This window comes from Camponotus vicinus, unplaced genomic scaffold (genome assembly GCF_025532165.1).
Source record: "Camponotus vicinus isolate PSW18456_S1 unplaced genomic scaffold, iyCamVici1.0 SCAF_6, whole genome shotgun sequence".
Classification (NCBI taxonomy): Eukaryota; Metazoa; Arthropoda; class Insecta; order Hymenoptera; family Formicidae; genus Camponotus; species Camponotus vicinus.
The window spans coordinates 14,156,011-14,180,873 of record NW_028141978.1 but is presented as its reverse complement, the minus strand read 5'-3'; the positions used below and the strand labels follow the sequence as shown (position 1 = coordinate 14,180,873).

Genomic DNA, 24,863 nt, shown 5'->3' with positions numbered 1-24,863 from the left:
ATATTAGATGAGAGATCTGTATTTTGCATTAGATACTTTGCGGACACCCTCGCGCATAACGAAAATGGGGGTGGAACGGTGCCTCACAATGGCCGGATCGAAGCACCTACGTCGCAGCCGGTCGTTGCACAGCAGCAGCCATCACCGCGATTACCTTCGCCGCAGATGACACATCCAGTCTCGATAGCGTGCATTTCTGGTACTACGACGGTGCCTAACAATAATGGTGGCTATAAAGATCCACAGTCGTATGTTCATCCGTAAGTTGAACTCGCTTAAGAATTATTAGGGTGAATCAAAAAGATTCCCTCTGTTTCATTACTTTTATTTATCATTTATTACACAAATTGGACTCATAATTTTTTTAAAAATATTTTTTTAACATTTTAAGATATAAATAAATTTTTAAAATTTTTTAAAAATATAATTTTTTTAAATACAATCTTTGGAAAAATTGATGCATTTGTCCCTGTTGGCACGAGTTTGAAGATTCCTCTTCGATAAAAATTTGCCTATTGATGCTTAAATCATTCTTGAACAGCATTTTTGTATCGAAAGGAAATCTTCAAATTTGTATAATAATTATAAAATAAGACAAGTGCATCTCAATCTACTCGAAGACTATATTGAAAAATTATTAACTTCTATTTTAACACAATAAAAAAAGTCCAATTTATGCACAAGAAATATCGATTTCGATTTTTAAATAGTAAAGTTTTTGAGAATTATATAAAAATATTATATATTTTTATATATATTTTATATATTTTTTATATATTTTTTTATACATATTTCACAAGAAATATCGATTTCGATTTTTAAATAGTAAAGTTTTTGAATTATATAAAAATATTATATATTTATATATATATATATTTTTTTATATATTTTATATATTTTTTATATTTTTTTATATATTTTTTTATACATATTTCACAAGAAATATCGATTTCGATTTTTAAATAGTAAAGTTTTCGAATTATATAAAAATATTATATATTTTTATATATATTTTTTTATATATTTTATATATATTTTATATATTTTTTATATATTTTTTTATACATATTTCAAAATTATATTAAATAAATCCGCCCTGCATTAATAAAAAAAAGAGAAGAGAGAAAGAGAGAGAGAGAGAGATTCATAAAACATAATATTTCTAAATCTTTATTATAAATGTTGCCTATTTAATGCGTATTATTTTTTCAATTTAGAAACAAGTTATTCATAGAAATGGCTTCTTTTTATTAATCAAGAAAGTCATTTAATAATTTTTCGACATATCAAGATTTCTCAAGAAAGTTTTTTAATCTTTTTTTTTTAAAAGAACAGAAATTAAATTTGATAATAGAATCTAATAGAAAAACGGATTTTTACAGCATTCTAATATCTTACTAAAAATTTTCTATAGAAAAAAAACATTGTATTTTTCAGACATGCATTACCAGAAAGCCCACCGGATAGCGGAAGCGAGCCACCGTACTCACCGCCGGGACATAATGACACTCAACACGTGCATTCGCCACGTGAGTTTAAATTTGCTTACGTAAAATACTTAACACAATGGAACATAAAATTTATAACAACAATTGTATATACATGTGTAATTGCAGACCAAAAAGCAGCCCTGCAAGAAATTCTCATGCATCATCAAAACAACCAATACCCGTCTAATTTATTGCCACCTTCTCCGAGAGCGTTGCCTTCGGCAACGACAGATCCTCTATTATTGACGCCGGTCTTGACGTCTCATCTTACATCAGGAACATCGAGTCTTCCGACACAGCCTCAGATAGGACCATCTTTGGTACCACTGTCGCACGAACACAGTCCAGCTGGCATTAATACATTGTACTCATCTCTGCAATCGGCTCCAAAAAAGAGGAAACTTAGTCAAGATGGTCTTATTCATGTCAAACAGGTGTTTTCGCGTTTCGGGTACTTATATCATAAATTTTTTGTTAAATTATTATTTACAACGTTATTTCTTCCTTAGGAACCTGAACTGGGTACCGTGGAGCACAGTTGCAGCAGCAGTAGCGCAGTAGTGGATAACGATGAGGTCGCTGACAATAGTTATATCGACGCTAGTTACCAATGCATTCGGTTCCATCCTTTTCAACAGACCTCTTGGCATGTTCTCTGCGATCATAATCTCAAAGAGCTGCCGATACCACATTACAGGGTGGACGCGGACAAAGGATTCAATTTTAGCAACTCGGATGATGCATTTGTTTGCCAGAAAAAGAATCATTTTCAGGTAAAGAAGTGATAAAATACGAACTATATCGCAGATTTAATTTTTCCTGAATATATAATAACAAATGTATATTGTAAAAATTATATGTAAATTTCTACAATAGTATACACTTATATTACATATAAATTTTTGCTAACTTTAATATCTAATCACGTACGTTGTGCATTTTTAGATAACGTGTCACTCGCAACTTCAAGGAGAGGCCATTTTCGTTAGAACTGGTGAGGGTCTAAAAAAAATAAGCGGTTTTCAATTGCATTTTTACGGAGTCAAAGTGGAGTCTCCGTCGCAAACGATCAGAGTCGAACAAAGTCAGAGCGATAGAAGCAAAAAACCGTTTCACCCTGTAACGTAAGTTTATATACAAGCGCAATATATGGAAGTCTCTGTAATGTAATTGTGAATATTGCTGAATTACGCTACGATAGACATCGGTGTTACAGAATCGAATTAGGCAACCAACGTGTCACGAAAGTGACGGTCGGCCGTTTACACTTTAGCGAAACTACGAGTAATAATATGCGCAAGAAGGGAAAGCCGAATCCAGATCAGAGGTATTTTCATTTGGTTGTCGGATTACACGCCCATACCGCGGATCAAGCCAGTTATCAAGTGGTGGCTCACGCATCAGAACGCATAATTGTCAGAGTATGTAAAGTCAACTGGGCTAAAATAATTTTGTGAACAAATCGATGATGGATCGACTCTCATATGTTTTGTATCATAGGCAAGTAATCCAGGACAATTTGAATCAGAGGGTAGTGGTGTAGGTGCTGAAGGTGGATGGCAAAGGGGAGCCGCTCCGGATAGCGTGTATCATGCCGGCAGAGTTGGAATTAATACGGACAGGCCGGACGAAGCTCTTGTTGTACATGGCAATATGAAGGTACGGCGATTTTTGAATTATTGCGAGTGTTTTATCTTTTATGTGTTACTTAAGATTTTTTCTAATTATATTATCTCATGCGTTGTTTATATAATTTCTTTTAATAAATGATGCTAAATGTATTGCTAACACGGTTAATTTAGTATTATATATATAATATAAAGTAAAAAAAATATATTTATTGTTTATGAATAAACAATATTTATATATTATATATTTATATATTATTATTATATATTTATATATTTCATTATATAAACACATGTACAATTTTAAGTATTAGTATAGAATATAGATAAACATATCTATAGTTTAGCTTATTTAAATAAATTTTTATTTAATTTGTTAACTTTTATTAAAATTTTATCCATTATTTTTATATTTATCATTTGTATTATCTATCATTTGTAGTATTTATTATTTGTATTATTCGCTATTTCCATTATTAGCGTTATTCTTTTGTTTTTATTCATATTATAATGTTAATATATGTATATGATAGTAGTATCTCAATTTTTAAATGTAAAAATATTAAAAAAAATTAATGTATACAATTCGATTTCATTCAGTTTACTTCAGTTTTGTAATATATATTTTGAAAATTATATATATAAACACATTTTCTCTAATATACATACATTTCCAACAATCTTGATTTTTAATATTTTATAATATTTTTAATATATTATAGATATAGATATTTATATTTTTCATATTTTTTATTTTTCGATTGTATCGATAATGTAAACATTCGTTGTGTTCATATTTTTTTATGAAGTCCAATTAAAAATTAAATTTGTTACAGGTAACAGGTCATATCGTTCAACCTAGCGATGCAAGGGCCAAGCAAAATGTTCAAGAAGTAGATACGCGTGAACAGCTACGAAATGTACAACAGCTACGCGTTGTTCGTTATCGATATGCCCCAGAATTTGCACAGCATTCCGGTCTGGATGTGAAGCAGGAAGACACTGGCGTCATAGCGCAAGAGGTTCAGCAAATTTTACCGGAAGCTGTGCTGCCGGCAGGTGATATCGTTCTACCAAATGGCCAGAGAATCGAAAATTTCTTGGTGGTAAATAAAGAAAGGATATTTATGGAGAACGTTGGTGCCGTCAAGGAATTATGTAAGGTAGAATCTCCAAAAAAATTTTTATATGACATTATGTATATACATATATGTAGATGACTACAAAATCTATTTAACAATAGCAGATTTTTTAGGGGCAAATTTGAGGACGATTTTTTCTTAGCGAAAATAGACAATAATTCAGTAATTTTCGAGTTATAGATAATTAGAAAAAGAACTTTTCAAAAATTACGCTTTATAGAGTTAAAAGATAAAAACTATTTTTAATTTTATATATTATAGTTAATTTTAGATTTATTGCAATAAAATTTTAATTTAGTTACATTGAAAATTTGCAAAAACAACTTGAAAATGTCAAAAAAATCTGCTATTTAAAGGACATATCTATCTAATGATTTTGTGACACAAAATATATATGTAAACAAATTTAATGTACTGCCTTTATTTAAGTGTAACGACTTATTATAGGTGACAGATAGTCTAGAAACCAGAATAGATCAATTAGAAAGAATAAATAAACGATTAGCGAAATTAAAAAGAGGTGATAGTCTAAAGAGTTCCATCAGCACAGTATCCAGTATATCGGGCAACAAATATTCATCTTCTATCAATAATAAGTCATCCTTGCACGGAAAGACGAAAAGACTCGAAAGAGAGGAAGAACTTCTCTGCAGTAATAAATTTATTCAAATTATCATTGTTATACTTATCCTCATCATGGCTTTTTGGTAATTATTTATTCCCTTAATTCATGATAATATTTTAACTCTTGATACGACAAATTACCTGACTGTCAATCACATGGCAAATATTGGATCCATTTGGATCTTTAATAAAATTTTAGTGGAATTTTATTTATTTTTGAATAAGAATATATATATTTTTATTTTATACTTTAGATTTATATCTAGATAACGGAAAACATTGTTAAATAATAGATCCAATCGGATTTATTGGCGAGAGTTAAAAGCCGATTTTATATTTCTGTAAAATATTCTTTAATTAAAATATTGATATTAAAATTTTCAGCCTAGTTGCAATGGCAACTTTATATTTCTTGGAATACCAGAAACGTAGCAGCATTGAATGGCCCACTATGGCAAGCAATGGAATGTTAGCTATTGGTCCAGCTCATCCATCGACAATGTCCACCATTTCTAATTACGAACGCCGATATAATTCATTGTTGCATAGTACATTATCTCCTTTGTACACAAAACACGGATCTTACACGAGAGGATTAGATGGAGGATTATCTGTCAAAAGTAATTCCCTGACTACACCGCCTCCCCACACGAAACAACAATTATATTCTCAGGAAATAACATGGTATCCGATAAGCCATCCGGGTTCTCAACCTAAGGTTGAAAAAAATAAGTCAGTAAATATTTTTTATGTTATATAAAAACATTTCATTGTTCACAAATTTATTAAAACTGTTATATAACACATTATTCAGCGAGTTTCCTGGAAACTGGCTCAGTAGAAATGGCGCGGGCGCTGTTCCTAGCAACGTAGATGAAAACGATCAAAGTTCAGATGTAGATTCTTCATCCACTAACAAAGGTCCGATTCCTTTAGGAAGACCTGAAGAATGTCCCACGCACTTTACTGAGCTCGAAAGTCCATGCCAGGTACTTGTATAGAAAACTATTTACAATTCCAGATTATCAACCTTTTTCTCTTTCAAATCTTATAAATTTTAATTAGGAGATTAAAATTATCTCGAACATTTTTGTACGACAAATTTCGAAAAATACGAAAGAAAAGAAGATTTAAATTTTGTTGAAATTTTTAAAAGAAGAATTATTAAATAAAATATAATAATTATTAAATAAAGATGCAATCAGCGTTGATTTTTAGGCGAGCTTATGTATCAGAATAGCTTATGTATCACGGTTCGATTGAAATGATAGTTTATGATAAAATTAAATAAAATTTCAACAAAATTTAAATCTTCCTTTCTTTCGTTTTTTTCTCAATTTTAAGAAACAAAAATAATTTTATAGAATAAATTTTTAGGTGTATTGTTGCACAGCTGAGATCCATCAGTTGGAAGATCCTCAGCCTGATCACCCACCAGAGAAGAAATCCATTTGTAAGTTTTATATTAGTTTTTTTATGTTAAGTTTCAGGTGAATGTAAATTACAATAATACACAATACATGACATTCTATTTGGCAAATCTTTATATAATAATGTATCTTTCCCCAATAACTTTGTCATTAACATATATTATCAAACTTATGATTCAGAATAATCTCCAAAAAATTTTGTGTCTATTGCTTGTTGTTTATTAAAAAGTTAATTGAACAAATCAAGATTTATTCAAGAAACATCCATATAAATTGTATCTAAGATTAAATTTTTCATTGTCTATTCAAAATTATGATTGGAACCTTCATTTATAAATAATTTTTAATAAACAATAAATAATTAAGGCTAATATTTTTTGTAGATTACTCAAATAATTTCGACAAAATATATCAGGATAAAAATCATGAGGGAAGGAATTTTAATAATATAGAGATTTATTCTTTATTCTCTTATTTTTAGCAGATCATTTGGAACAGCCATTAAGCATGCCACATGAAGAGAAACGAAAATTAGCTAAAGGTTTTCAAAATGGTATCAGTCCATCCAATCCTAGCACTCAAACTCTTGTGAAAGAGGTATAGATTTTCTCTAAAATTATCATCTCTCTTGGATATATTTATCATAATAATATATATAAATATATATACATACTTTTTATAGATTAACTACAAATATTTACATAAACGAGCGAGACGAGAAACTGGTGGAGATTGGGGAGAAGTCGCTAGCAACGCTGCAGGATCATTGCCACCGGAGCCTAGACCACAATTATTCGTGGTAGCGAAAAACTTCAACACCTCTCTAGATCAAAGATATTGCTCACCATCATCGTCAGATACGCCTAACAATATTAGTTGCATTATACCTTTGTCGAAACATATGCCGGATACGCATTTAACATTACATTTTGTGTAAGTTCAAAATTATTTATACACCTTTATTTACGAACAAATATATTAAATTTCTGTCAATGCATTAATAACAATTTTTAGTGGCATGCCGTGGTATTGGCAGATCGTGCAGCAGTGTCCCTTTTCGCCAAATTCCAATATCGACGAAACAATGATGTGCGGCTGGAGTTACACTGTGCCGCAACAAGCTCAGTATATCGAAAATAATAATCAACCGGGCGATCAGTCGTTTTCTCTCGACGTCGCTCATTATCTTAGAAAGACTTTAAAGTTTCGAATACCTACGATACAACCTCAAGAGGTAACTATATTAATATAATATATTTATTAAGATTTTTCACAATGTTTGGACATTAAAGTAGGTCATAAAGTAGGTAAAAAAATAAAACTTCCTATTTTTTTATTATGACTTTCATTTAACACTCACACACAAATTGGACTTATTGTATTAAAATAGAAGCTAATGATTTTTTAATATAGTCTTCCAGAAATTGATGCGTTTGCTCAATCTTGACATAAATTCAATTTGTGCACAAGTTATAAATAAAAATCATAATAAAACAGATAATCTTCTTTTTTGATTATTATTGGAGTAGAGACGTTCTCTTGAAAATATTTTGTTTCTTTAATACCAAATTCTACACTAATTTCGTTAATTCCTTTATTGCAGAATATTTGCAGAAACAAACATGGTGTTGATTATTTGGAATTTACATTGCACTTTTATCGAGATTGCGATGAACAATAAATTTTCCTTTCTTGTACAGTATATGTACAAGTGTTTATTAATAATAAGAAATTTAATGATAAATTTCTAAGAATCTAACAGAAAGTTAGACTTTCCATCTTCAGAATAAAGTCTTTGTGCCTTTGTAATCTTTGTCCTCAGCTTTCGTAGTTTGCAGTTCACGTATGTATTTTATATATCATTGTATTGCATTACACATACAGTATATTATTTACAAATATAAACATAAAGTATATACATGATTTAGAAGTCTAGCTAATATAATATACGTCATATTGTGCAGGAAATTTCTTTAGGTATTACATGTGTGAAAAAGGATACATGATAATTATCTTATTCATCATAAAGTAAATAACAATAATGACAAATCAAATAGTTAATGGATATATTATTTCTCACTGTTTATGTATTTCTCTCGTTATAAATCACGTTTTACCATATTTTCTTATTATATTAACAAATTAAGTTTGATGCATCATCAATGCGCTGATAATATTAATTTGGTATAAAACATATGAAATTATCTACAAAACTTTGATATAAAAACTTTGAATAAAATTAGAAGATATGGAATGTTCTAAATTGTAATTCAAATATTATTGATGTTTTGACATTTTTGTTAAAAATGATTGATCAGAAAATTTATTACTACTATTGAAAGAACATTTAGTGATTTTAGGACAACTTGTATATTATTATCAATATATGCATCATGAAAAGCATATATTAATGAGTAAATCAGAGAGTTTTATATTCATTATATTTTATTTTGTATCTATTTACGTGCTACATCTGTTTAATTTATTGCTAATAATTTCCTCTGAAACTTCCTATGCAACATACATATTGCAAAAATAGCAGATGTATTGCAGAATAATTTCTTTGATAGATTGCAATGTTGCAACATTCAATTACAACATAATTGAATTGTTCTGTACTGATATGAATTCCATTCTCTCTTCTCTCTCTTTTTTTAAATCTAATCATTTCTTAAGCGTGTATTTTGTATATATCTTTTACACAATTGAGATTTTAATTACTGATTTACAAATAACTCTCTCCTTGTATAATATATGATACCTCTAATTGATAATTGCATTTTAAACATTTACAAAACTGAATAAGCTTATTATCATTAAAAGATATGTCGCACGAAAAAAGTATCATAGGGTTTAAGTTTGTAAAAAGTCGTCTGTTGTATAATTAATTTTATTTCGTAATTATGTACAAACAATATTGAATATTTAACGTTATGATATGTTATATGACATTGTTATTCGAATAAGAAAATACACATAATTTGCTGTTGATTTCGCGAATAAGTAATATTTATAATTATAGTTTTTGAATATTTCTTATTCAAAGTAATGGAATATAAATATCATCGAGGCAACAATCGTTTTAATATTTTTTTGGTTTGCAGTATATATTATTTGTGTTTATATTAAATATTATCATAGAAGAAAAGAATTGCGAGTTCCTAAAAATACTGTACAGTAAATGTTTAATGCGTAATAGAGTTTATATATATATATGCATATACTTTCCCACACTTGTGTTAAAAAGGTATAGAAACGTAGGCATAAAGATATCTTAGAGTAAAGAACGTTTATTATAATAGTAATACACATATATTCCTGATTATGTACGCGTGTGCTGACTTTAATTTTTATACAATGGAATAAAAGAACCAGTTTTTTTTTAATTTAAAAATAATAGTCGATACACACACATGTAAATTATGTGATTAACACTTGAATTCGCTTAATGGCGATGTAAGTGAATTATTAAAATATATAAATCATATCATGTTAACGAAATTGTTTAACAAGCAATTTCTAAGCGATTAAATTATATATACATTATCATTCTTGCCGTCCACGCGTGTATTCTGTATGGAGAGAGGATTAGTTTATATACATATATACACTGAATATAAATTATAATTTATCTATCAATTATATCTGTATCATATACTCAGCTCAGTGCACACATTTGTGATGTATTGTAGAAAAACCGGAAACTTTTTGGATAATTATTAGCATACATATAATAATATATACATACGCGGATATACATATAGGATGTCCCACTTTAATATGGAAACAGTTGCACACATATCTTCTAAACTTGGCCACGTACAAAAAAGTTTTTCAGACAAAATTTATAGGATTTGAGGGAGAAAAGGTTGATAGTCTTGAATTTTAATTAAGATTGCTTTTCAATTTTTCGTAAGAAAATAACATAGATGTTTTTTCTAAAATAAATTTTAGGAATTATTAATAAATTTTAGGATTATCTAATTTTTTTCATATTAATCTATTTCTCATAACATTCAATGTAAAAAGCTATAAAGGTAAGATAGCCAGAATTGAATAGTTTATAAGAAATTTTACACTTTAATTTGACACGTTCTTATATAAACTATAAAATATCTCAAAATATTTTTCGATAATCTTACCTCAATATTATTATACATATAATAATTTAATGTTTCTTCAACATCAATATCCTATAAATTTTATTATAATCGGTCAAACAGATATGAGTGATAAGCTTGTTAAGGCTTACGTGGGCCACCCTGTGTATACATACTTATATATAGAAATTGTATAAACTATATTGTACAGTAATATATACATTTTTAGCTATGATTATTATATATATAGTAGAGTAATATAGAATATTGTTAACTGATATCTGCAAATTTTATTTATTGATTGAATTTATGTTGTTATAATATGTAGCAACTATTGTTACACATCACGTAAAAATTTTGTTTTTTTTGTTTAATTCATTATTTTAGATAATTTTTTTTTAAACATATTTTTTATAGGACATAAATATCATGTCATTTGCGATATAAGACAAAGAAAAAAAAAATAATTTTGAAAAGAACTAGGAAACAAATTACTATTTTAAAATATGAAAAATTAATTTTTTTGTTGTACTTTTTTTTTATACGCATATATATTTCGAATTTTCCTTTACATACACTTTTTTTAACCACTCTTTATCATTATTTAATATTATTAGTATATGTTTTAAACTTTAAACGTAAGCGTTGTTATTATAATTTTTATATCTTGGTACACAAAACAATCTAATAATATTATATAAAGTAGAGAAAGATACACACATGTAATATATATAATTATGTATAGTAATAAGATATATGAGTAAAAATATTTTTAAGCCTTACTCTTTTGCGCACTTTTTTTCTGCGAGTAATAAATTTATATTCATAATTATATCGTGTTTCTATCACATGATTTATCATTTATTATTTTTATAATATATTTATAGTATATTTATCATTTGTTATTTTATTTGACAGAATTAAATAGTGTATACAGGCGCCAATATACATACACATAATATATGTATGTGTGTATATTTGTATTATTAAATATGCATTGAAATAATAATACATAAATAATTGATACATAATAAATTATGTGAAAAATGGTCTGACCTTGAGCTCCCCATTACAAGATAACTGCCTCGGAATTCTTCAACTTCGCTACTCCAGCGAATACACGTGATCTATTTTTCAGGAGCTAACTACTCGATTTATGCACCGTTTCCTTTCCTGATTATGATTTTCGATGAATAACTTTTTAACTCATCATCTGGGAAATCAGGAATCATTTTTTATTTCTGAACGATGAATCCCGGCCAAAATCGCTTGCCAATTGGTATCCTTCCTTTTCGCTCGTTCCGCAGGTTCATCTTCCGGTTGCAAGATTATTTACAAATAAATAGAAATTAATAATTTCTATAAAGAACCGAAAAATATTGTTAATAAATTCTTAGCGATTAAGATATCATTATTTCGTATTTTATATGTATTACTTTAATTATCGTTTAGTATTAACAAAAACATATGTGTTATTTTTTTTAATGAAAATATTTTATATTATTATAGTTTATTATTATTAGGATTGGCTTCCGGGCTGTAGCTGCGTAAATTCTTTATTTGATTGCAACGTTTTATGAACGTTTTAGAAATGTCTTTTGGGTTAGTTGGGCTATTTTAGCATCATTCACTTCTTTTATTTTATTATTATTTTATATATATTTTATGTATATTATTATTTTATATATATTTTATTTTATTATTATTACTAATAGAAGAGATTTACATTCGGCAGAGAGAGAATATCTATTATAAATGATTTTAGAGATAATAATGGAAATTCCATTTGATAGAGAATCTCATTTTTTTATAATCTCTTATTTATAAGATCAGCATTTGTACTTTATTAAACTTTAATTTTGCTGAAATATAAATAAGAGATTTACCGCTTCCCCTACATCCCCATCCCGAAACAAAGTCATATATCAAGTTTTCATATCTTACTTCGATCTGAAGGCCGTTTATGCGATTTAGAATTTGCATAAAATTTTTTTTCAAACAATATATATGTATATATATATATATATATATATATATATATATATATATATATATATATATATATATATATATATATATATATATAAGGTATTCGTAGCGCTCCGACATTATGCAGTGATTTTTATCGGCTACCGAATTCTTATTTTTACTGTTATTTTCTTTTTTATGTATTTATTATCGCGATGTTGTTACGTCACTTAATATATGTAACCGATTTCTTACATAAATATATTAAGTTTTACTTCCTTCACACACGTGGATAATTTGTTGACAAATTTTAAAAACAATCTTAATTATCAATTAATTAGTAAACGTAACATCCTAGGAACTTTTTTAGAAAATTATTGCGTGTATTTAATTCGTTTTTAGGTAAGCGATAATAAGATCATGAATCAGGCATTGTAAATTTATTATTAAAAATAGGGGAAAGGCGGGTAGCCCCGGACACTTAAATAAAACGCATAAAATAATATATAATCAACAGATTTTAATTAAATTACTCTTTTGCAAAATAAACTTTGAACTTTTTTGATTTCTTATTAACAAAGAATAGAATATTTTTCTTAAACTATTTTAGAAAAAAAATCAATAACTTATTACTGCTATTTTTGAGCAGTTAAAAAATGGCGGGTAGCCCCGGACATATATTTCAACAATTATCTATTCGTTCTTTGTTCTTACAAACGTCACAATAAAAATATATATTTGAAGGATCAATGTCTACGCATTCTTCGTGTGCCCATTCTTTGCATTTATTACATTGGATCCAGTCTTCTTCGAAGGTTTCTCCGCAAGTAATGCATTGAGTGTCTTGATGTTCGTCTTGATGAAAAAGATTTTGATTGTTTTGTTTTGTTTTGCGTTGTTTAGTAATACCTTTAGTACCTTTAGTACCTTTAGTACCTTTAGTATCTATACTTTTTGCAACAAGTTCATCTATGTATGAAGACGATGTTAAAATTTCACTTTTCTGTGTTCTTCGTGAACGGGATGTAATGCGCTTTTTAGAAGCATCAGGCAAAGGTAATAATTGTGTGATAATATCTGTTGCGTTATTTGTTGAGGTTGTTGGTTCAGAAAGAGATTCTGTGGAAGTGTGGCTTGCAGAAAGCTGGTTGGCAGATTCTGATTCTTGATTTGCTATATCAGTCATGGAAGAAGGTAAAAAATCTATATCATTGAATATGTCACGATTCAAGGGATAGATTCCAGTGCACCGAAATCCATTCTGTGCTATTTCAAGTCTAGCTGCTTTACTGAATGAGGTATCAACAAGTGCAGCAATATCATAATCAGTAATTCTTGCCCCAGGATTTCTTCGCATCCATACAGCACATGATGAAGCAAACGCAGATTTAAAAGGCTTGAAAAATATCCTATCGAGTGGTTGGATTTTGTGTGTCGTGTGTGGTGGTGTGCTAAGCATGTGAATATGATTTTGACGAGCATATTCTATTACAGTCAACTCTTTATGACTTGCATGTCCATCTAAAATCAGAAGGATTGGATTTTCCTTTGTAGGTTGTACATGATATTTAAAATGTTGTAGCCACTGTAAAAATATGTCTCCATTCATCCATCCGCTTTCGTGTGGAATTGCAATACTATTGACTGGAGCTCCTATCATTAATCGACCATGCTTGTCCATTTTTTTTCTTGGGAAAATAAATAGAGGTGGCACAAAATGGCCAGTGACATTCATTGCAAACATTAAAGTAATATTTTTACCTCTTTCTGCGCAGGTTAATTTACCAACTTGTTTTTTTCCTTTGAAAGACAAAACTTTATCATTTTTATGAACATTTGAAATACCTGTTTCATCTCCATTATAAATCCGACAGGCAGGAAAATTATATTTTTCTTGAAGATGATAAAGTTGATCATAGAAACGGTCTACTTGAGGTTTATTAAAACCAACTGCACGCATGATACTGGTTGATTCAGGAGTTCTTAGAACAAGTTTTGGGTATTTTTTCTTAAAGCTATAGAAAAAGTCTTTTCCTGCCATTCCTTTTTTTTTATAAAACCGGTGAGGGATTTTTAAATGCTCTGCCAAATCAAAAGCTAGTTTTAAAAATTCTAATCTAGTCAATGGCATGAGGCGATTGTCCAGATCTTTGACATGATTGTAAAGTTGCAATGAAAAATTTTCATTAAAAGTAGATTCAAATCGGCCTAATTTTGGTTTAAAAATTACTTCTTGACCACTCTTTAATGCTTTTATTCCATCCTGCAAAGTGCTACGTGGCACGTCATATTTTTCAGCAGCTAATCTTATTAACTTCTTTTCTATAACACATATAATTGCTTCTTTTATATTAACTTCATTCCACTTGCCTCTATTAGTAGTCCGTCCCTTAAATTTTAGCATTTTTATAATTGTATCTAAAATAAATACATTCATATTATTTAGTACATTAAAATAGTATAAACTGATAATTACAACAATAAAATGTATTATTTTTATAATTTAAAGTTAATAAATATGTCGGGAGGTACCCGCTATATTAATGTCCGGGGATACCCGATTGACTTGATTTAATATATTTATTAATTAATTTGTGTAATGTAAAAAAAATTAATTAAATGTATAAGAATCTTAAATTATATTTAATTATTAATATTAAAATCAATCAGACATGTAACAGCACTTACTTTTAATGAACAATAAGCATCGACAAAATTTGATGGGTGTCGTAATATCACTCTTAACGGGAATAAAACTGATTATAACATCTGATCTGCTTGGCGTACATATTATTACTGATTTGCAATTGTTCATGTGCTGAGACAGACATGTTTTAACGTGTCATTTGTTTTTTTAAGCAGTTTAGTATTAGAGATATTAAAATGTCCGGAGTTACCCGCTGTCCGGGACTACCCGCCTTTCCCCTAAATTAAAAACCAATTTCTTACATAAATATATTAGATTTTAGTTTCTTCATACGTTGATAATTTGTTGATGAAAATTTGATAAATAATCTTATTTATCATAGATCAATTAGAGATTTTAAATGTTCTAAAAATTTTTTTATTAGAAATTGTTAGTGATTATTTAATATGTATTTATGTAAGCGATAATGAAATATAGGTCAAGTATCGTCAATTTATTATTAAAAATAGATTAAAACTAATCTCTTACATAAATGTGCTAGATATTTAGTTTCTTTACACGTGAATAATTTGTTGACAAATTTCAAAAATAATCTTACTTATCAATCAGTTAATGGATTTAAATATTCCAAGAATTTTTTTATTAGAAAATTATTGCGTTTATTTAATTTGCATTTTTATGAAATCATATATCAAAAACATCGTACATTCATTATTAAATATAAATTAAAAATTTCTTAATATAAATGTATTAGATTTTTAGTTTTTTCACACGTGGATAATTTATTGAATTTAAAAAAAAAATAATCTTATTGATCAATTAATGATTTTAAACATTCTACGAATCTTTACATTAGGAGAAATTTATATTTTATTTATTTAATTTATATTTATGTAAATGTGATTCTCTCTTCAATAATATTGCTACTTATCATTTCATTATAGTTATTGCTTTTTATATGTTGAAGATGGTTTAAAAAAAGGAAACGTTCGTTTTATATTAAATTTTTGTTTTATAATAGAATATACGCTTCACTTACGCGGTTCTCATTTGTCATTTTTTATTTAACTTGTGAAAAAAGAATATAACGTTTTCAATGCTTCTTGACAGCGCATGTTACTTTAAGATTGTAGAGTAATTATATATGAGTTGTATAAATAAAATGCAGAATAATAAGAAATATATATAATATATATAATATATAGAAATATATATAATTATATTTTTAGATAACAGCTTACTTATAACGAGATACGCGGACAGATCGGTCTTGTTTTTTTTGAGCATCCAAATTCTAAGATTATTTTACATTATTAATTTATTTTAATTATTAATAATATTAATATGTGCTATAATAAAAATAACTAATGCAGAGAAGGGAAACGTACAGGATAAGATGTATAAGATGCACTATGCTCCATTGATTTAAATATAAACGAATTATTATGTAATATTTTAAGGAAAGAGAATTTAAATTATTCATTGAGTTACATAAATATCGTTTAATTCTTCGTCATAAAAAATAAACATAATGGACATAAAAATAGGATTTTTTGAAGATTATGTTAATCTTCATGAAAAAAATTATAAAAATATATGTATAATTGATGATAAAAATAAAAAGTCATTCAGAAAACAGTGATTTGTTATATATAATTTTCTTAACATCTCTTATGTTTTATATAATAATAATTATCACAGGTAAGTAGATCGATGATGAAGCTTCTCGATAACAGGCCTGTGAAATTTTAAATCTTGTTAATTACAAAAAGCAGAGTAGGTGAATCTAATAGATTTTTTGAATTTCATGAATTTATCATATTTATTATGGGGAACTTAATTTTTTGAAATATTATATATTTTGAAAAAAATTCTACAACCAGATTCGTTTTTAGCATCAATATATCTATCAGATTCACTTACTTTGCTTTCTGTAATTCATCTTTGCAGACCTATGTAATTGATGATTGATCCTCTTTAAACAAATAGAAATTGTAACATAAAGAAATACGTAGCAAATACATATCTCCTAAAGTTAAATTTTTTTGGGAAAAGACAAAAAAAAAGCGATAATAAAATGTTGACGAGACGCATTAAAATCTGAGCAATATTAGTGATAAAAGAAATAATCGGAAAACAGGAATTTTATCAATTAGAATTAGTTACGAGAAAATTCATCAAAAGTAACTTATATAATTGTAACCTGAATCATAAATTAATATTTGATAATAGCTAATCATTAAAATATCATAAAATTAGGTAAAGTAGGACAAAAAGGAATATAAAAAAGAGAAACAACACACAATTCTCAGTACACAATTCTTGCTCGCAGTGCAATTCAGTCTTACAATTAATACAATTTTGTATAGTCTTTCACACACACATCTTGTTTTCGTGAGTGAAACATTTGAGACGAAATATCTCATTCTTTCATCTGTCAATTTCTTAGAATTGAAAGAATTATCAAAAATAAGTAGTAGGTCAATTTAATTTCTTTTTATTCTCTTCCCATAGATTTAAGTAAATTTTCTGAACCATAAATTATTAACCATAAATTATTAACCCTTCAATATTAAATCATAAGCGGAACTATCACTCTCTCCAAATAATCGCAAAATATAAAACGGAATCATCGGAATAGATAGACATGAAAATTATTGATACAGTATTACATTTCATCTTTGAAGTTTATTTTTGCAGCAATTTTATTTTAATTTTCTAATGAATAATCATCTAGTCTTTATTTATTTTAATCATTATCATCTAATACTTTATTTTTTCATGTTTGTATTAAATTTATTAATTTTCTAAAATAATTGTTTATTAATAATGTAAAAGATTTTGCTGAGTTTTGTATAAATTTATAATCATTTTATTTTGTTTCGCATTCTTTCTGCATTTTTTTATCATACGATAACAATTAATAAAATTTTAAACATTTCTGATCCTGATCATATTTTATATAAATTAATATCATTTGTAATTAAATTCTAATGTACATTATCTTATGAAGATTTTTATATACAAATATTTATAATATATTATTTTTGTCAATCTTTAAATTTTTCAAAATTAACCTCATATATTAATAAGCTAGTTTAATGAAAAGACATGAATTTACATTATGTTATTTCGTACCGACACCCTACGCCACGATCTTAAGCCTTTTCCTTTTATTAATTTTGAGTTATTATCATACGGACCGTTAACTCTTATTTGTCAATATATTAAAAGCCACTGTTACGTCCAGACCCTGGAATGGATGGGCCGTATGGAAGATCGCAACTTACTTACCCCGTGACACACTTTATTCGGGCGTGTGTATGGATCGGGTCGAACGAATGTGAAGGGCCTGACACAGGTCAGCGACCGAAGGTCTCTATAACGCTGCGTTTTAAGCCTATTCGTTCGATGGTCCCTTTTTGATAAAGGAATTTAATCCTTGTTACGCGGGATGGGACCTAGTGCGATCTCAGGATTTAGGGAAGAAAACGGGTTAAATAATTAAATTATACATTAAATTAAAAATACATATATTATGCAAAAATAAAGAAAGAAAAATACATCTTAGCAGTTGTAGCTATGGGTGAGTAGGTATCTGTGTGTGTGTGTATATATTCTCGCGGGTGTTACAATCGTTCGGAGGTCATCAGTCAGAATATACAGGGAAGAATTTACGTTAAGAATTAAATTCTGACTGGTTAATACAATATACATATAATTAATATAATATAAGAAATAAAACAAAATAAAAAGTGAATGTGTAATAAAAATGTGAATAACGCTTACTCATTAGAAGAAGTATAGAATTCGTCGCTTGCGCATATGTGTTATAGTTAGAATTAAAATTTTCTAAATTTGCTGAAACACAGGACTAAATTAAAATACAATAATGAAATTAAGATAAGAGATTCGCCAAGTCTAAGTTCGAAAATTATTCATCTATTTCAACGGTTTCTCCCAAAAGTAATGATAATTCAAAGGAAAATAATATAAAGAGGAAGAAAAAGATAATAATAATAATAATAATATGAGGATGGGAAATTAAAAGAAAACAAAAGGGGGTAAAGAAAAAATAGAAATGAAAAGAGATATATATATATATATATAGAAGGGCTGAAACGAGATATAAAGATAGAAAACAATATAAATTCTCGCTAAATAAATCAGAAAGAGCTAATAAAGAGAAATAAGGAATTGTTCGCAAACCACCTTGCGGAGATTCCAAGTGAACGGAGAATCGTTCGTGAGCCGCCTTGTGGAGATTCTAGACGAACGAGAAATCATTCGTGAACCGCCTTGAGGAGATTCTAGACGAACAGGGAATCGTTCGTGAATCGCCTTGTGGAGATTCTAGACGAACGAGAAATCGTTCGTGAACCGCCTTGAGGAGATTCTAGACGAACAGGGAATCGTTCGTGAACCGCCTTGTGGAGATTCTAGACGAACGAGAAATCGTTCGTGAACCGCCTTGAGGAGATTCTAGACGAACAGGGAGAGATGAGGAAGATGATTAGGAAGAGGTGAGACAAGGATTGATTGATTGATAGTAATTAGTAAAAATTTAATGGTTATTAAACCGTTTGAAATTATTTGTCAGACATAGATTTTAAAATATGAGATAGTAAGATATGGGAAAGGGAGAAAATAAAAATTACTCAATTTTACTCACAACTAGTTGGCATCACAAAAATGAGTGCGTTGATAAAATTGCAATGGCTGAGGTCGGAGGTTTATAACATGAAGAACTGGGTAATGGAGATGTTCATCAAAAAATTCACACGATGCACAATTAAATGTTAACAAAATCATTTTCACTGTGATAAAACAGATTAATAACTCAATTGCATAATGCAAGAAAAGAGGATCCCCGAGGCTATATAATTTTAAAATTGAATGACTGAATCTTGACTGGAACTGTGAACTGAACTGTCAACTGCACTGCTGCTCGTCGGAAGAATTAGCGTACTGAACTGTCAACTGGAGTGTTAATCGTCGCGTCGCGCCTTGCGCTTGCATTTTTAAGTTATTACTCCTCCTCTTTTCTGGATAGTGGGAATCCCTTTTGGGCGAATGAGATAATTTTGGTTGCCTCCTTCTTGAGAACAAGGAGGCTGATTTTGGAGGGAAAAGCGGTTCTAAGATTGTAATAGGCTGGCCCTTTGGTTCCAAAATGTGGCTCTACCCAGCAGAGAGTGGGAGCTTAGCGGACAGATTTTATGACTTGCGAGAGTCTTTTCGCGTTTCGGCTAGCGCTTAAGGGTGGCCAGGCGAATTGTTTAGTTTCCCCCTTTTTTTTGATTGCCCGCTTAAGATTCTGCATCCCTGAAGGGTTTCTGTTTTCATAGCTCCACGTGTGGAGCGCTATAAAATTTTTATTGCAGCTCTGGTTCCGATTTTGTTTAAAATTCCTAAGTTCCAACGACTGACCATCCTTAGCTCTAGCTTTTCTTGTTTATTTTTTTTTGCTTCGAGTCTCTCGGTCTCAGATATCCGCTGCAAGGGTTAGATATACATATGTTTATAGTTGGTGCGATTCTTAAGAAGGATCGCTTTGTTACATGAGTTCCAATGGTTCTAACGGACGTCCCAACTGTAAACATATGCGAGTTCGATTTTATTACAGTTCTTTATTTTAGTGGAATTTTTCTATTTATAATAACATGCTGTCCGCGTAATCTAGACTCATTTATTATTTTTCGTTTCCTTGATTTGGATATCGCCGAGAGTTACCCGCGCACATGGTTATCGTATAGTTTTTGTATAGCTTCAAAGAAAGAAAAGAATCACGACGTCCATCGGACGTAACACCACTGAAGTACTACATTTGTTCATGGCTAAAGCAGAAAATCACTAATGTAGTGATCTTTAATATCATGATTTTTTTTATATAAAATAATAATAATATAATCTTTTTAAAAAAAGATAAAATGGAGTCAAGTACATGCATCAGTTGAAAAATTACGTATTCGGATAATGATGAATTTGCATTATCCGCACTACATTACACTAGTGCATATTAAAGGCTGTTGCAATGAAGTATCTAAATTTAATGACATAATATATAAATACTTTGATGATAAAATAATAATGTTTATTCTGCTAAAAAAGAATGAAAAATATATCATGCAAATTTCAATCATTTAAAATATTCATATTATTCGAATCATGCATAAATACATAAAGCGTCTTACTGTTGTTGCTCATGAACGAAACACTAACACTTTCTTAATTTGATAATATCCCATACAGCATTGCAGCAATAAAAATAAAAAATAAAGATTTTATATTTATTCCAATTACTAATAATAAGTAATTTAAAGCATGATATTCAAAATCAGATTTTCAAAATTTTGCCTTACTTGCAGAATCTTGCGATCTTTCAATTTAAGATTGCGGAAGGAATTCCTGACTACGAATGTATTGATTGATAACGAATAAAAAAGAAGAATTTTCTATCAATTATTGTTGGATCATCGAGATTGTCGTTCGTACTCCGTGAAAATGGAGAATAAAACAGGAAGGTATATCGTTGCACGGTGAATTCAACATTGACGAAAGAGAATCTTTGACAAAGGCACAGTTTTTGCAAGTTGATTTCGATAGTATTGATTTCACAACTTTTGTATATAATGCTTTTTGACGAGTTTCTTGTGCAAGATATCGTGAATGATACCTTAAATTTTTCGCGAAAATGGATATTTACTAAATGTTTTATATCAATGATGATATAAAATTATATTGCCATTTTATCCTGAGATGATATATTTAATATTCCACTGAGTTTAATACTGTATAAGTTGAGTATTTATTTAATAGCAGTATAATCAATATCGGTACTTAACTGAATATAATAAAATTTCGGGACAACGAAATAGTGGTGGTGATGATCAACAGATTCTGAACTCGCGGATTATCAGGGTTTTCTTAAGTCAACTTCATTGTTGCGTATATAAATAACAAGTTGATCGAGAAAGACTAGATCAGCTGTATATTTGCTTATTTGCATAAGTGTGATATTGCTCGATCGGTATTTCAAGTGATATGTATCAAAGATTCCATTAAATTTTATGACACGAATCGTTATTACAGTTTTAACGATAAGTACAAGATTAAAAATCCACCTGTACGATTGCAAGAAGAACGATTTAGTGAAGAGCGTATGAAGAAGTCGTTGAAGACAACATCTGAGGAACCTGAGAATTTGGATAAATATACTATCGGTGGTGCTGATACGGGAATATATACGGAATGGAACCGTGATAACGTGGAATTGGGAGATATGTGCAATTGGTTGATTCATTGCGCATCTTTCTACCTTCGCGAGGAGAACGACGAGACACGTCGTAAGAAATGTCTCGATGTCATGGACGATTTTGTGCCGCGATATCAGAAGGCGATGCATGGCAAATATAAGTGTACGTTTCCGTGGGGTGGGAATTGGTATCAATTCTCTATCACTTCGACTTTGATGCTCTTCTATTATATGTTGATAGCCGGAGAAAAGGGACGAAAGATAGCGATTGATGTGATACTGTGTATCATTGTGACACCAAAGAATTCACTCGGTCAAAATCGCTGGGAGGCTAACAGCGTATATATGGCACTGCCATGGATAGTGGCGCATTATTATAAAGGGGATGTTGAAGATGCCTCTCAATCTCCAGACTACAAATATGTTATTGATTATGTAAAATTGCAGCCAGTCAAAAAATACAAGGAAACAGGATTGTATCTCGATTATACATATATCACACATCATAATTGTTTGGCTTATGGATATTTGAGCGAGATAGTACAGTTGAGTTCGCCACTCTTCTTTTTCGACAATAATATGCCGCAGGAGTTCTTACCAAAATGGGAGAAATGTCAGAAAATTCTAGCTCATCCGACGATTCCTTATGGACCGGTTGGCTTTTACAGTCGAAGTGATACGTTAAAATCATTCTCATTCAATGGTAGTAAGCTCGGTATAGAGATCATTCCCACATGTTTGTTCATTCGTATGTACGGTGATGATTACTCGTTTGCTGTTCGTGGACAAAATTTGTGGATAGCATATTATGAATCGGATCTTACGAATTACGATATGGCCCAATATTGAGTGCAATATAGAAATGTTCACTTTGCTAAACAAGAATACGAACCTAAATTTCCGGATGTCGGGTTCTTTTATGAAAAGTACGCAGAGGAAAATCCAGATAAACCTGTAAAAGAACGTTGTAAAATTCCAAGTTATACTGGTACAACTATGACATTTCTTACAAAACCTAACAAACCTAAACCACTTTTGAAGGTGGGTTTCGTGTTTTCGTATGGCAACATCGGAATCATGCGACATTTTTACAATTGTCCCGAAATGCGTTATACTCATAACGAGAATAGCGAACGCGGTCATTTTAGCGTAGACGAATATATACTTTGCGATTACAATAATCATACTATAGATATATGGATACGTATATATCGACACACGGATAACGATGTGATTTTCTTCGTTGAAAAGGAGCATTTATGGGCACAGGGCGAAAACAATGTATTCATATATCATTTAAAATGGGATTGTAAAAATCGCAAGCTGACATGGGATAGACAAGCGGAGGAATCTCCTACTGATAAATGGGATCTGTATTATCCTGAAGGTATCGAAGTGGTTAATAATGCTGATACGTTTATACTTCTAGATTACGGAATTCCTAAACTAGCCATGTATCCCTACCTTCGCGATGATTTGAATCGCAATTTCAAAACAATTTACCAAGATAAAAAGTGCGAATTTGTCTTCAACGATGAAACAAATCAATATTGGTTAGCCGATGCATTGATAAATAGAGAGAAAGAATAAGCAATAAAGAAAATAAACAAAATATATAATCATGGTACAAAATATTCTTATTAGTTAGTTTTTAATAAAAGACGAATATATTACATCACATCAAGAAAAGATAATTAGATTTACTTATCAATTCTAAAGAGCAAAATTTTAATTTGTCATAGCAAACTGCAAACGTGAAAACAAGGAATATAAAATGGCTACGGGAATATCCCATTTTCAGAAAACAGTGTCTTCGCGTTGACATAGCAAATAGATTGGTGTTAAATATCTTGAATATTATATTTTTTTATCGATCTTTTAATTTATTATCATAGATTATGTTTTTCTTTCGTATCGATGAAATGTTCTCAAAATAATTATTGTATTGTTTGTAGGAAAACTTACTGAAATAGTAACGATTCGTAATCATACTGTACACTTTGTCTAGAAATCGCACATTGTCAACATCATGCGAAAAATGATCAAATATATTCGTTTATTAAATATGAATAAAAGTTTTCTTGCATAATATGTAAATGTCTTTCCTTTCAAACTCTAACATTTTTTCTAATATCATAACGATAAATATGACTATATTGCAATCACTCCGCTTTGAATCAGCTACGAATCGCCAAAAATGATCGAAGATTCGATATGATGGTTTGCGCAGTATCGGCATTTATCGTAAAAATCTATCGATTGTTATATTTTTCTAAATCTTCATCATTTTCGGTGATATTAATTGTGGCGGTATACATGTCATATCGCGTATACATTTTTACTTCGAAATATTTTTGAAATAATTTGAAGAATAATGATCGAAAATTTCTGTTAAAAATAAAAAGCTCTTGTCGCGATAACGACGCGTTTGTTAAAATCGCAATGTTTATAGTGACGCCATATTCATTAAGTCTATCAGACTATACATTGAAGATTAAAGGTTAAAGGTTAAGGAGTGAAATTTGACTAAGAATAGATCGGTATTGTTGTAATGTTTAATTTAAATTTAAACAAATTTA

At 29.3% G+C, this 24,863-nt stretch overlaps 1 protein-coding gene across 4 annotated transcripts in view; it reads left to right on the top strand.

Annotated features, from left to right (window-relative positions):
- LOC145972833 (myelin regulatory factor) overlaps positions 1 to 10,720 on the top strand; it is a 38,093-nt gene extending 27,373 nt beyond the window's left edge. For 2 of the 4 annotated variants that reach the window (XM_083101822.1, XM_083101819.1), the window contains exons 3-18: positions 33 to 260; positions 1,438 to 1,529; positions 1,617 to 1,924; positions 2,000 to 2,263; positions 2,436 to 2,614; positions 2,692 to 2,911; positions 2,991 to 3,149; positions 3,955 to 4,281; positions 4,708 to 4,967; positions 5,269 to 5,616; positions 5,699 to 5,873; positions 6,262 to 6,337; positions 6,796 to 6,911; positions 6,997 to 7,247; positions 7,329 to 7,548; positions 7,918 to 10,720. In XM_083101822.1, coding sequence (XP_082957948.1) covers positions 33 to 260; positions 1,438 to 1,529; positions 1,617 to 1,924; positions 2,000 to 2,263; positions 2,436 to 2,614; positions 2,692 to 2,911; positions 2,991 to 3,149; positions 3,955 to 4,281; positions 4,708 to 4,967; positions 5,269 to 5,616; positions 5,699 to 5,873; positions 6,262 to 6,337; positions 6,796 to 6,911; positions 6,997 to 7,247; positions 7,329 to 7,548; positions 7,918 to 7,995 — 3,301 coding nt within the window. In that variant the 3' untranslated portion in view covers positions 7,996 to 10,720. The remainder of the gene's footprint in view (positions 1 to 32; positions 261 to 1,437; positions 1,530 to 1,616; positions 1,925 to 1,999; positions 2,264 to 2,435; positions 2,615 to 2,691; positions 2,912 to 2,990; positions 3,150 to 3,954; positions 4,282 to 4,707; positions 4,968 to 5,268; positions 5,617 to 5,698; positions 5,874 to 6,261; positions 6,338 to 6,795; positions 6,912 to 6,996; positions 7,248 to 7,328; positions 7,549 to 7,917) is intronic. The other 2 variants (XM_083101820.1, XM_083101821.1) reach the window with 2 other exon arrangements.
- The last annotated feature ends 14,143 nt before the right edge of the window (positions 10,721 to 24,863 follow it).